Source organism: Nerophis lumbriciformis, linkage group LG21 (assembly GCF_033978685.3).
Source record: "Nerophis lumbriciformis linkage group LG21, RoL_Nlum_v2.1, whole genome shotgun sequence".
NCBI classification, from domain to species: Eukaryota; Metazoa; Chordata; class Actinopteri; order Syngnathiformes; family Syngnathidae; genus Nerophis; species Nerophis lumbriciformis.
The window spans coordinates 977,433-992,550 of record NC_084568.2 but is presented as its reverse complement, the minus strand read 5'-3'; the positions used below and the strand labels follow the sequence as shown (position 1 = coordinate 992,550).

The 15,118-nt window shown below is 37.2% G+C and overlaps 1 protein-coding gene across 1 annotated transcript in view; it reads right to left on the bottom strand.

Moving 5' to 3' along the window:
• Positions 1-4,396: 4,396 nt before the first annotated feature.
• The window catches only part of mrpl3 (mitochondrial ribosomal protein L3), a 30,188-nt gene continuing 19,466 nt past the window's right edge, over positions 4,397-15,118 (bottom strand). Inside the window, exon 10 of the mRNA XM_061983262.2 lies at positions 4,397-4,606. Within this exon, the coding sequence (XP_061839246.1) occupies positions 4,457-4,606 (150 nt within the window). The 3' untranslated portion in view covers positions 4,397-4,456. The remainder of the gene's footprint in view (positions 4,607-15,118) is intronic.

Genomic DNA, 15,118 nt, shown 5'->3' with positions numbered 1-15,118 from the left:
AATAACTAAAAAAATTTAATTTGAACCTAAATTTACCTAAAAATTCCATCTAATATACCAAAAATATGGTCCGATAACAAAACAATTTTGAATTTTAACCTAATTTTACCCAAAAATTCTATCTAATATACAGAAAATATGGTCTGGTTACAAGAAAATTTGAAAAATAAATAAATAAATACATAAAAGGAATTTTTACCTAATTTTACATAGAGTCCATCTAATATACCGAAAATATGGTCTGATTACAAGAAAAAATAAAATAAAATAAAATTACCTAATTTTACCTGACAATTCCATCTAATATACCGAAAATATGGTCTGTACAAGAAAATTTGAATTTTTTTATTTTTAATTTTTACCTAATTTTATCTAAAAATTCCATCTAATATATCGAAAAAATAGTCTGATTACAAGAAAATTTAAAAATTGTACCTAATTTTACCTAAAAATTCCATCTAAAATACAGAAAATATGGTCTATTACAAAAAAATTCATTAATAAATAAAAATGGAATTTTTACCTAATTTTACCTAAACATTCCATCTAATATAACGAAAATATGGTCTGATTACAAGAAAATTTGGAAAAAATAAATAAAAAAATAAATTTTTACCTAATTTTACCTAAACATTCCATCTAATATACTGAAAATACGGTCTGATTACATGAAAATTTAAAAAAATAAAAATATAATTTTTACTTAAAAATTCCATCTAATATACCAAAAATATCGTCTGATAAAAACATTCAGAATTTTTACCTAATTTTATCTAAAAATTCCATCTAATATACCTAAATATGGTCTGATTACAAAAAAAAATCATTAATAAATAAAAATGGAATTTCTACCTAATTTTACATGAACATTCCATCTAATATACCGAAAATATGGTCTGATTACAAGAACATTTTGAATTTTTACCTAATTTTACTTAAAAATTCCATCTAATATACTGAAAATATGGTCTGATTACAAGAACATTTTGAATTTTTACCTAATTTTACCTAAAAATTCCATCTAATATACTGAAAATATGGTCTGATTACAAGAACATTTGAAGAAGAAAAAAATTAAATGGAATTTTTATCTAATTTTAATTAAAAATTCCATCTAATATACCAAAAATATGGTCTGATTATAAGAAAATTTGAAAAAAATAAATACATAAATAAAAATTAAATTTTTACCTAAACATTCCATCTAATATACCGAAAATATGGTCTGATTACAAAAAATTTTAGACATTTTACCAAAAAATTCCTACTAATATACCGAAAATATGGTCTGATTACAAGAGCATTTTGACATTTTACCTAAAAATTCCATCTAATATACCGAAAATATGGTCTGATTACAAGAAAATTTGAAAAACAAATAAAAATAAGAATATTGAATTTTTTCCCTAAAACTTCCATCTAATATACTGGAAATGTGGTCTGATTACAAGAAAATTTGAAGAAAAAAAAACATAATTTTTAGAATGTTTTCCTTATTTTACCTAAAAATTCCATCTTTTAATATACTGAACATCTGGTCTGATTACAAGAACATTTTGAATTTTTACCTAATTTTACCTAAAAAATTCCATTTAATATACCAAAAATATGATCTGATTACAAGAACATTTAGAATTTTTACCTAATTTTACTTAAAAATTCCATCTTATATACTGAAAATATGGTCTGATTACAAGAAAATTTAAAACAACAAAAAACAATTCAATGGAATTTTTACCTAATTTTACTTAAAAATTCCATCTAATATACCAAAAATATGGTCTGATTACAAGAACATTTTGACATTTTACCTAAAAATTCCATCTAATATACCGAAAATATGGTCTGATTACAAGAAAATTTGAAAAACAAATAAAAATAAGAATATTGAATTTTTTCCCTAAAACTTCCATCTAATATACTGGAAATGTGGTCTGATTACAAGAAAATTTGAAGAAAAAAAAACATAATTTTTAGAATGTTTTCCTTATTTTACCTAAAAATTCCATCTTTTAATATACTGAACATCTGGTCTGATTACAAGAACATTTTGAATTTTTACCTAATTTTACCTAAAAAATTCCATTTAATATACCAAAAATATGATCTGATTACAAGAACATTTAGAATTTTTACCTAATTTTACTTAAAAATTCCATCTTATATACTGAAAATATGGTCTGATTACAAGAAAATTTAAAACAACAAAAAACAATTCAATGGAATTTTTACCTAATTTTACTTAAAAATTCCATCTAATATACCAAAAATATGGTCTGATTACAAGAACATTTTGACATTTTACCTAAAAATTCCATCTAATATACTGAAAATATGGTCTGATTACAAGAAAATTTGAAAAACAAAATAAAAATAAGACTATTGAATTTTTTCCCTAAAACTTCCATCTAATATACTGAAAATGTGGTCTGATTACAAGAAAATTTGAAGAAAAAAAAACAACATAATTTTTAGAATGTTTTCCTTATTTTACCTAAAAATTCCATCTTTTAATATACTGAACATTTGGTCTGATTACAAGAACATTTTGAATTTTTACCTAATTTTACCTAAAAATTCCATTTAATATACCAAAAATATGGTCTGATTACAAGAACATTTAAAATGTTTACCTAATTTTAAAACAACAAAAAACAATTTAATGGGATTTTTACCTAATTTTACTTAAAAAATTCCATCTAATATACCAAAAATATGGTCTGATTATAAGAAAATTAGAAAAAAATAAATACATAAATAAAAATTTAATTTTTAGCTAAACATTCCATCTAATATACCGAAAATATGGTCTGATTACAAGAACATTTAGAATTTTTACCTAAAAATTCCATCTAATATACTGAAAATATGGTCAGATTACAAGAACTTTTGAAAAAAAAAAAAAAAAAATTAAATGGAAGTTTTACCTAATTTTACCTAAAAAATTCCATCTAATATACCAAAAATATGGTCTGATTACAAGATGTAATGTAATGTAGACATTTTACCGAAAAATTCCTACTAATATACCGAAAATATGGTCCGATTACAAGAAAATTTAGACATTTTACCGAATAATTCCTAATATACCGAAAATATGGTCCGATTATAAGAAAATTTAGACATTTTACCTAAAAGTTCCATCTAATATACCAAAAATATGGTCTGATTACAAGAAAATGTAGACATTTTACCGAAAAATTCCTACTAATATACCGAAAATATGGTCTGATTATAAGAAAATGTAGACATTTTACCTAAAAATTCCATCTAATATACCGAAAATATGGTCTGATTACAAGAAAATTTAGACATTTTACCTAAAAATTCCATCTAATATACCGAAAATATGGTCTAATTACAAGAAAATTTAGACATTTTACCGAAAAATTCCTAATATACCGAAAATATGGTCCGATTATAAGAAAATTTAGACATTTTACCTAAAAGTTCCATCTAATATACCAAAAATATGGTCTGATTACAAGAAAATGTAGACATTTTACCGAAAAATTCCTACTAATATACCGAAAATATGGTCTGATTATAAGAAAATGTAGACATTTTACCTAAAAATTCCATCTAATATACCGAAAATATGGTCATATTACAAGAACATTTGAAAAACATAAAAATAACAATATTTAATTTTTTCCCTATTTTTACCTAAAACGTCCATCTAATATACTGAAAATGTGGTCTGATTACAAAAAAATTTGAAAATAAATAAATAATAATTTAGAACTTTTTCCTTATTTTACCTAAAAATTCCATCTAATATACTGAAGATATGGTCTGATTACAAACATTTTTGAAAATAAATAAATTATAGTTTAGAATTTTTTCCTTATTTTACCTAAAAATTCCATCTAATATACTGAAAATATGGTCTGATTACAAGAAAATTAAAAAAAGGAACCCTGAGAGGATGCAATTTGGAGTTCCAGTTTCCCAGTGCAGGAGAGGAAGGATCGAGGGTCCCAGCAGGATGTTTTCTCATCTCAATAATGTACTGCTGAACATAAACACACTTAGGCCCCGCCTCCTCCTGCAACATTAATGTCCTCTTATGCCGCAAATGTCAAACCTTTGTCAGCTTCCACCCTTCCTCTCCACACCTTCATCTGCTCACATTTGTGTTTGCTTCCATGGCTGTCACCTGTCGTTACCCTCCAATAATCCACCTGCCTTGATATTATTACATTGTCTCTCTCGCTCTGTGCGGGGATCCTAGAAGTTACATCACTTACAGTTGCCATGGTTACAGGGGAAAGAGACTCAAAACTGTGGCGGTAGTTCCCCATTTCTTTCTCTCTCTCTCACACACACACACACACACACACACACACACACACACACACACACACACACACACACACACACACAAGTCAAGAGGTTTAAATGAGTTATGCTTTATAGCGGGTTCCCAACAACAAGATCAAGAAGAAGTGTGTGATCAGGTGAGAGATAAGGATGGTTCTGTGTGAACGAACATGCCGTCGTCGTAGAGGTCTTCATCAAGGTCGACTTCTTCCTCGGTGAAGAAAGTGGGGAATGGGGGGTTGTGGACGGTGGACTGCTTGGTTGGTAGTGAAGTATCCTTCACCTGGAACACATTATTGTTGTTGTTTATAGAGTATGTCAGTTCCATATCACACACCAAGTACATAATATACATACTGTACATATCTCCAGAGAACAGTCTTGTGCTCTATGGTAGTATTATTATTTCACAAAAAAAAGAAAAGAAAATTAAATTAATTAAATTAAATTAAACATATCTCAAAAGGGTAATGGGAAGAAGTATAAACCATACCATACCCATAGCGTATTTTTCGGACTACAAGGCGCACTTAAAATCTTTTAATTTCCTCAAAACTCGACAGTGCGCCTTATAACCCGGTGCGCCTAATGTACGGAATACTTTTGGTTGTGCTTACCGACCTCAAAGCTAGTTTATTTGGTACATGTGTGACCAGTAGATGGCAGTCACACATAAGAGATACGTGTAGACTGCAATATGACTCAAGTAAACACCACCAAAATTGTATGTGTTCCATTGAAAATATAGAACATTACACACGGAGCTCAAAATGTTTTAGTAGGACTTTGGTAAGCTATGAAGCCGCACCGCTTGATGGATTGTACTGTGCTTCAACATAGGAGTATTATTATGGTGTGTGTATAAGGTAAGACACATTATCTGGCGTTTTGTTTTGCAATATTATGCAAAAGCAACTTTTCTCATCTTCTGGTACCTGCTGATCTGTATTTGGGATCTGCATAAGTCCTGAAAATGTGCTCGCATCCGCCTTTGTAGTCGATAAGCTTCTTCTTTTTCTCTATCTTCTTGTTATGGGACATTCATCCTCCGCTGTTGCCATTTCTAATATAAAGTAGTGTAAAGTTCTTACTTATATCTGTCAGTAAACTCGCCATGAAAGCGCTAAAACATACCGGTGTAGTGAGTTTACATTATTCACCCAAGGAACGTTAGTTATTAGAGAGTTCCGGTCGGACGGTTTTCCACTAGTGAGCCACGGATGAGGAGATGCTGCTCCGTTATTGATTGAAGTAAGGTGTGAATGTCATTAAAACAGTTAGCTCCATCTTTTGACACTTCTTCCACCCCCGTCCTTGCACGCTACACCGCTACAACAAAGATGACGGGGAGAAGACGCTGTCGAAGGTGAGCCACGTAAATATGACCGCCCACAAAACGGCGCATCCTGAAGCGACTGTCAGAAAGTGACTTGAAGATGATGTGTAAAACATCATCTATGCAACATTTTGTTATGTTACAGCCTTGTTCCGAAATGAAATAAATCATTTTTTGTCCTTAAAATTCTACAGACAATATACCCCATGATGACAATGTGAAAAGTTTTTTTAAATTTTATTTAGAAAATGTATTCAAAGTAAAACAAATCACATGTATATTACAGGCCTAAGGTTTGGACACACCTTCTCATTCAATGCGTTTTCATTATTTTCATGACTATTTACATTGTAGATTGTCACATCAAAACTATGAATGAACACATGTGGAGTTATGTACTTAACAAAAAAAGTGAAATAACTGAAAACATGTTTTATATTCTAGTTTCTTCAAAATTGCCACCCTTTGCTCTGATTACTGCTTTGCACACTCTTGGCATTCTCTGGATGAGCTTCAAGCACACCTGTGAAGTGAAAACCATTTTAGGTGACTACCTCTTGAAGCTCATGGAGAGAATGCCAAGAGTGTGCAAAGCAGTAATCAGAGCAAAGGGTGGCTATTGTGAAGAAACTAGAATATGTTTTCAGTTATTTCACCTTTTTTTGTTAAGTACATAACTCCACATGTGTTCATTCATAGTTTTGATGTGACAATCTACAATGTAAATACCGTATTTTCCGCACTATTAGCCGCACCTAAAAACCACAAATTTACTCAAAAGCTGACAGTGCGGCTTATAACCCGGTGCGCTTTATATATGGATTAATATTAAGATTCATTTTCATAAAGTTTCGGTCTCGCAACTACGGTAAACAGCCGCCATCTTTTTTCCCCGTAGAAGAGGAAGTGCTTCTTCTTCTACGCAAGCAACCGCCAAGGTAAGCACCCGCCCCCATAGAACAGGAAGCGCTTCTTCTTCTACTGTAAGCAACCACCCGCCCGCATAGAAGAAGAAGAAGCGCGCGGATATTACGTTTCATTTCCTTTGTGTGTTTACATCTGTAAAGACCACAAAATGGCGACAGGTTTCCGGTTCATGAAAAGACGCAATCTCTCCATCCGCACACGGACTACTATTTCACAGCAACTGCCTAAAGACTTTCAAGAAAAGCTGGCTACTTTCCGTGCATATTGTAAAAACAAGATAGCTGAAAAAAAGATCCGGCCAGAGAACATTATCAACATGGACGAGGTGCCACTGACTTTTGATATTCCTGTGAACCGCACTGTGGATACAACGGGAACACGTACGGTGAATATTCGCACCACAGGGAATGAGAAGTCATCCTTCACTGTGGTTCTAGCTTGCCATGCTAATGGCCAGAAACTTCCACCCATGGTGATATTCAAAAGGAAGACCTTGCCAAAAGAGACCTTTCCAGCCGGCGTCATCATAAAAGCTAACTCGAAGGGATGGATGGATGAAGAAAAGATGAGCGAGTGGTTAAGGTAAGTTTACGCGAAGAGGCCGGGTGGCTTTTTTCACGCAGCTCCGTCCATGTTGATATACGACTCCATGCGCGCCCACATCACGCTGGTTTTTAATATATTATTAAAGTTTGACTGACCTATCTGACTGTTTTTTTGACATTCCTTTAGCGCAGTTAGATGCGGCTTACAACACGGGGCGGCTTATAGGTGGACAAAGTTTTGAAATATGCCGTTCATTGAAGGCGCGGCTTATAACCCAGGGCGCCTTATGGTGCGGAAAATACGGTAGTCATGAAAATAAAGAAAACGCATTGAATGAGGAGAAGGTGTGTCCAAACTTTTGGCCTGTACTGTACATAAGTACCGTAAATTCCGGACTGTGCGGCTTATAAAATGGTGAGGCGAATTCATGGATTTTTCTTTGTTCAATAAATAGTTTTAATTAAACAGAAGCGTAAACACTGAAATGGTGTGTCATTGGTTGTGCTACGGCGCCACCTTTTGGACAAGTTCGCCCACTGCAGGTGCTGCGGGGTGAACGCCGACAGTACAGTTCAGCTTTGGCATTATTCAAATACAGAAAGTTGATCCTTTGTTGTTTGTTTCATATACAGTACTATATAGTGTTTTATGTTGTGGACAAACATTTACTAAAATACGACATTTTCTCAGGGCTAGAACCCATTAAATCATGTTTACATTTTTCATGGGGAAATTTTCTTCAATATACAAACTTTTCTATACACAAACCCTGTACAAAAGACAATTATGTTTGTATATTAAGGTTCTGCAGTAATGACTTGGACTCCCCACCTGTCCCGGGTATACGCCCACCACTTGGAGGACAGCTTCGCTACACATCTTAAAAACACGGCATGGAGCCCTGCCAGTCAGCTACAGTGTGATCATGCTGCTTGTTGCCGTTGCTGTTGAAATGTGACTGTAATGTTAGCACTGTAGCTTACATAGCTATAGCTGGTTGTGCTAATGTTTGTCTTGAATACTTTGCTGTATGTGCTACATGGCATCTGTAAGTGCAGCATTGCAGCATCAAGTGGATAAAGTGCACAATAGCAATTCTTGGAGACAGAGTGGACAGCTCATTAGCATTGAAGCTGCGCATAAAAAATGACATGTTCCCAGCGGGGCTTACTAAAAGCACTTTTAAACTATCAAGGCTACATTTTTGCCAACACATGTTTGATGCCACGATTGACTTTTTAATTCATGATGACTCAGTATTGTTCTATACCAGGGGTCGGTAACCTTTACCACTCAAAGAGCCAAGAAAACAATGGGAGCCACAAAACTCTTTTGAAATTTAAAATGAAATAACACTGCATACAAAGTTTTGTTTTTTTGCTATGTGCTATGTATAAACCAGACACACGGCCCGCAAGACGTTATTTTGCGGCCCGCAATGTTAGTGCGAGTTTTATATGAATGACGCTTGACAGCGTCATACTTGCCAACACTACCGATTTTTCCGGGACACTCCCAAAATTCAGGGCAACTATTCTATCGGATGTCTGCTGATTTTCACCCAAACAACAATAATAAGGGCATGCCGTGATGGCACTGCCATTAGCACCCTCTACAGCCTGTATTGACAGTGTGCGAGCACAGTTACATGTTGTATGAGGCTTCAGCAGACACACGTAAGTGACGGCAAGGCATACTTGGTCAACAGCCATACAGGTTACACTGACGGTGGCCGTATGAAACAACTTTAACACTGTTACTAATATGCGCCACACTGTGAACCCACACCAAAAAAGAATGACAAACACATTTCGGGAGAACATCCGCACCGTAACACAACAGAACAAATACCCAGAATCCCATGCATCCCTAACTCTTCCGGGCTACATTAAACACCCCCGCTACCACCAAACCCTGCCCCCCACACATCACCTACTCAGTGGCCTAGTGGTTAGAGTGTCCGCCCTGAGATCGGTAGGTTGTGAGTTCAAACCCCGGCCGAGTCATACCAAAGACTATAAAAAAAATGGGACCCATTACCTCCCTGCTTGGCACTCAGCATCAAGGGTTGGAATTGGGGGTCACCAAAATGATTCCCGGGCGCGGCCACCGCTGCTGCCCACTGCTCCCCTCACCTCCCAGGGGGTGATCAAGGGTGATGGGTCAAATGCAGAGAATAATCTCGCCACACCTAGTGTGTGTGTGACAATCATTGGTACTTTAACTTTAACTTTTATCAACCCCCCCTCCCCTCCTCCGTGCGTCGGTTGAGGTGGGCGGGGATGGGGGGGTGGGTTTGGTGGTAGCGGGGGTGTTTAATGTAGCCCGGAAGAGTTAGGGATGCATGGGATTCTGGGTATTTGTTCTGTTGTGTTTATGTTGTGTTACTGGGCGGATGTTCTCCCGAAATGTGTTTGTCATTCTTGTTTGGTGTGGGTTCACAGTGTGGCACATATTAGTAACAGTGTTAAAGTTGTTTTATACGACCACTCTCAGTGTGAACTGTATGACTGTTGACTAAGTATGCCTTGCAGTCACTCATTTGTGTAGGGCAGGGGTCGGCAACCCAAAATGTTGAAAGAGCCATATTGGACCAAAAACACAAAAATAAATCTGTCTGGAGCCGCAAAAAATTTAAAGACATACTACATACAGATAGTGTGTCATGGAATTAAGAGGACTTAAAGGAAACTAAATGACCTCAAATATAGCTACAAATGAGGCATAATGATGCAATATGTACATATAGCTAGCCTAAATAGCCTGCTAGCATCGATTAGCTTGCAGTCATACAGTGACCAAATATGTCTGATTAGCACTCCACACAAGTCAATAACCAACAAAACTCATGCACAACGTTAAAAGTTTGGTGGACAAAATGAGACAGAAAAAGAAGTGGCATAAAACACGTCCTAGAAAGTCGGAGAAAGTTATACATGTAAACAAACTACGGTGAGTTCAAGGACCGCCAAAATTAGTAGGACAAAACGGCGCTCGCCAAATACTGGAATCAGTGAAGCATGTTTAATATAAACAGTGTGCTTTATAACAATTAGGGAGGTTTGTGTCATGTTTGTCCTCCTACAGAAACCATATTAAAACAAAAAGAGATTTTTTTCCCCCTCATCTTTTTCTATTTTTCATACATTTTTTGAAAAAGCTCCAGAGAGCCACTAGGGCGGCGCTAAAGAGCCGCGGGTTGCCGACCCCTGGTGTAGGGCAAAGCCCGCATACATCATGTGACTAGGTCGGCACGCAGATAGCCTAAAATCGGACGCTAAAGGCACTGCCATCACGGCACGCCCTCAATATTGTTGCCCCGGGAGATTTTCGGGAGAGGCACTGAAATTTGGAAGTCTCCCGGAAAAATCGGGAGGGTCAGCAAGTATGCAGCTGAGCCGCATCGGAGTGATCAAAGACGGAGCCGCGGGTTGCCGACCCCTGTTCTAGACAAACGATCACGAGGAAAAGCCTGATTATATCCTATCCAATCATATCTTTAGAAGGGTCAGAAACAGATGTTGAACTGGATTAAATAGGTGGTGTTCAGTCATGTGACTTTTTCTGACGGACAAAGTGGTGATCAACCAAACCAACATGGCTACTGTGCGGCAAACAGTGTGTGAACTATCCAAATACTCAAGAGGCCTAGATCTTACCGCTAAAAGCACATACCAACCAATGTTTACATTCAGGCGCGCTAGCTTTTGTTAGCGGTGACGCCAGTGAGCTATTGTATCCTCCTACGGTGTGTAGTGAAGCATGTTTAGCTATTCCTCGCAGTGATAATGGTACTTGTAAGAAACATACTTTATTTGTCGCCATGGAGGTGAAGATTAGTGATTTAGAAGTAGCTAAAACACTGCCGATGGAAATTAGCTGCTAACTAGCGAGCCATGTCTTAAAGCACCTCTTCCGGACGGCGTTTCAGTGTTATAACTTCACCTTTATCGTCAGTTTTTAGACCAAAATGCATCCGTTCTCCCTTTTCTGTCTACACACTGTGTCTGCTTGTAAGTACTCTGTGTGTGTGCGCTGCCGAACATGCTCCTCTGCTCGTAAAACCAGCAATGTCACGACGTGACATCATGCCTGGGAACCGGTACTTTTCAAACAGAATATAGCAGTGTTTTTCAACCACTGTGCAAACTGGTGTGCCGTGGGAGATTAAGTCATTTCACTTATTTGGGTTAAAAATATTTTTTGCATACCAGTAATTATAATCCGCAAATAATGTGCCGTTGTTGAGTGTCTGTGCTGTCTAGAGATCGGCAGAGTAACCGTGTAATACTCTTCCATATCAGTGGGTGGCAGCAGGTAGCTAATTGCTTTTTCGTGATCACAATATGCAGACAGCGGGAGGCAGCGTGCAGGCCAAAAGGTGTCTAATGCTTAAACCAGAAATAAACAGAAGGCGAGTGCCGCTAAGAAAAGACATTGAAGCTTAGGAAAGGCTTTGCAGAATGAAACTAAAACTGAACCGGCTACAAAGTCAACAAAAACAGAATGCTGGACGACAGCAAAGACTTACAGCATGTGGAGCAGAGAAGGCGTCCACAAAGTACATCCGAACATGACATGACAATCAACAATGTCCTCACAAAGAAGGATAGCAACAACTTAAATAGTCTTGACTGCTAAAACAAAGCAGATTGTTAGAATAATTATGTATATATTATCACACTAACTTTATGCTTAAGGGCCATTGCTATAAATTATTGTCAATTGTGCTGAAATGGTATTTTTGTATCTGTGCAAAGCTGGCAGTCCAAAAGATTGCCAGTCGACTTTATCAGTGTTGTGTCCAGACTTGGCCTGCTGGCTGCCAAGTCCGAACACCGCCGTGACGCAGACAGAGCAGAGACAAGGCGATATGACCTCCGTCAACTAATTTGTATTTATTCTATAATCATATATTGTGTCTAACTGGAGTTGTCGGCGACTGCTTCAGTGATGTAATAGGGCCCTTCCAAATAAATAGAGGAGGCGCGCAGGCTTGACTTTTAAAGTTAAAGTACCAATGATTGTCACACACACACTAGGTGTGGTGAAATTTGTCCTCTGCATTTGACCCATCCCCTTGTTCACCCCCTGGGAGGTGAGGGGAGCAGTGGGCAGCAGCGGTGCCGCGCCCGGGAATCATTTTTGGTGATTTAACCCCCAATTCCAACCCTTGATGCTGAGTGCCAAGCAGGGAGGCAATGGGTCCCATTTTTATAGTCTTTGGTATGACTCGGCCGGGGTTTGAACTCACAACCTACCGATCTCAGGGCGGACACTCTAACCACTAGGCCACTGAGAACGTAGTTTGGATGTGTAACTTGAATACAGCCCAAAACACGTGTCTCCTCGAGCTAAATTGAACTCTGTCTCTGCATGATTCCTTGCTTCTTGTCTGATTATTAGATGTCATCAGTGTTTGAACCTGACACAAATGCGCGAAATAGCGTTGAAGGAAGACATGAAACTTCTACAGGAAAACACCAACAAAACAGGAAAAGCCACCAAAATAGGAGCGCAAGACAAGAAGTAAAACACTACACACAGGAAAACAGCAAAAAACTCAAAATAAGTCATGGTGTGATGTGACAGCTGGTGACAGTACACCTACTTTGAGACAAGAGCTATAGTGATGCATGCTTGGTTATGGTTTAAAGTCGTATCCGACAATTGCGACAACGACTTTTTACTGTCAACTGAGTTTCGTTTTTTAATGATTTCTGCTGATGGTGTGCCTCCGCATTTTTTTCAATGAAAAAAACGTATGACGTCACATTAGTGCCAAAAATCCGAGCGCATAAAAACTGTTATCACGCGCTGATTCTCCACTTCGTGCGCGACACCCTTTTACGCGCGCGTGGTGCCTTTTTACGCGCGCGTGGTGCCTTTTTGCGCGCGCGCGGTGCCTTTCTGTGCGCGCGTGGTTCCCTTTTGCGCGCGCGTGGTGCCTTTCTGCGCGCGCGTGGTGCCTTTCTGCGCGCGCGTGGTGCCTTTCTGCGCGCGCGCGACGCCTTTCTGCGCGCTCTCTGTGTACTCCTGGCATCTCTCCTCGCGCTGTCATGTTTCTTTTTGGCACTTTGGGGGCGGGTATGCTTAGACGGCCCCTTCTTTCTGATTGGCTCTGAGCATTTTTCGTAAGACCAATCATTCTCCAGCGTAGCAACGTTGTAGCCATCTTACCTCAATCATTACATTGATGTCAATGGTACATGTACTAATTAAATTACCATAACTTGCTCGATTTTCGACCATTTTACAAACGGTTTGCCTTGTTACAAATCTTATTACATGTAGATATGACATAGGATGCTGTACCTGTTGAAATTACCTCTTTCGCTTTAAAAAAAAAAAAAAGACTTAATTGTGCAACATAGTTGTGTAGGGTCAGTGTTAGTCAGTTCTCTGATTATTTTAAACTGTTTCAGAATACATTATTAAAAGCTATTTTCAACATTTTAAAAACAAAATTCAAAGATTATTTCATTAATTTTATGGCTGAATCAAAAGAAATTCCATAAATTAGAAAACAAATGTTCAAGAAGAAGTGAAAATATAAAATAATGTTATTGCTGGTGGACCAGTTCTGGCTGAAAGATGTGATTATGGTGTTTGTTGTCTTATTATTTATTTGGCTCACATTTTGTATTACCCTGTATTGTGTTTATGTGCTATGAAATAACCTTCATCAGCGCGCGACATTTTTTTATCCACTTCTTCCTCCGTAAATCTTGATACATATTGACGATGACCCGCCCTGCTATACTTCTGATTGGCTCTGAGCATTTTTCAGCATTTTTCGCCTGACCAATCAGAAAGAAGGGGCCGTCTAAGCATACCCGCCCCCAAAGTGACAAAAAGAAACATGACAGCGCGAGGAGAGATGCCAGAAGTACACAGAGAGCGCGCAGAAAGGTGTCGCGCCCGCGCGCAAAAAGGCACCACGCACGCGCAAAAGGGTGTCATGCGCGCGCTCGAAGTGGAGAATCAGCGTGCGATAACAGTTTTTATGCGCTCGGATTTTTGGCACTAATGTGACGCCATAAAAATGTGCCTTGGCTCAAAAAAAGGTTGAAAAACACTGGAATATAGTAAATGATAAATAAATGATAAATGGGTTGTACTTGTATAGCGCTTTTCTACCTTCAAGGTACTCAAAGCGCTTTGACACTACTTCCACATTTACCCATTCACACACACATTCACACACTGATGGAGGGAGCTGCCATGCAAGGCGCTAACCAGCACCCATCAGGAGCAAGGGTGAAGTGTCTTGCTCAGGACACAACGGACATGACGAGGTTGGTACTAGGTGGGGATTGAACCAGGGACCCTCGGGTCGCGCACGGCCATTCTTCCACTGCGCCACGCCGTTCCTTATATGTAAATGGATGATACTACAACATAATGTGGAAGAAAACACTGCATTTATTGTTTTATGTTAAGTATTTTACTGGCACATTGTGAAAATAAAATTAAACATAAAAAACAGGACAATGTGTCACACAAGGTGGCAATTTTTCTACTTTTATTGAAAAAAAGCATACATTTTTATAGTATTTGAAGAAAAAAATGTTTTGCCCGTATGGTTATTTCATGTTTTGAGTAATAAATGGATGATACTACAACATAATGTGGAAGAAAACACTACACATATTGTTTTATGTTAAGTATTTTTATTAGCACATTGTAGAAATAAAATTAAACATAAAAATCAGGACAATGTGTCACAGAAGGTGGCAATTTTTCTACTTTTATTGAAAAAAAAGCATACATTTTTAGTATTTGAAGAAAAAAATGTTTTTGCCTGTATGGTTATTTCATGTTTTGAATAACAAATGGATGATACTACAACATAAAGTTGAATGAAAAACTATGTATTGTTTTATGTTAAGTATTTTTACTGGCACATTGTAGAAATAAAATTAAACATAAAAAAACAGGACAATGTGTCACAGAAGGTGCCAATTTTTCAACTTTTATTGAAAA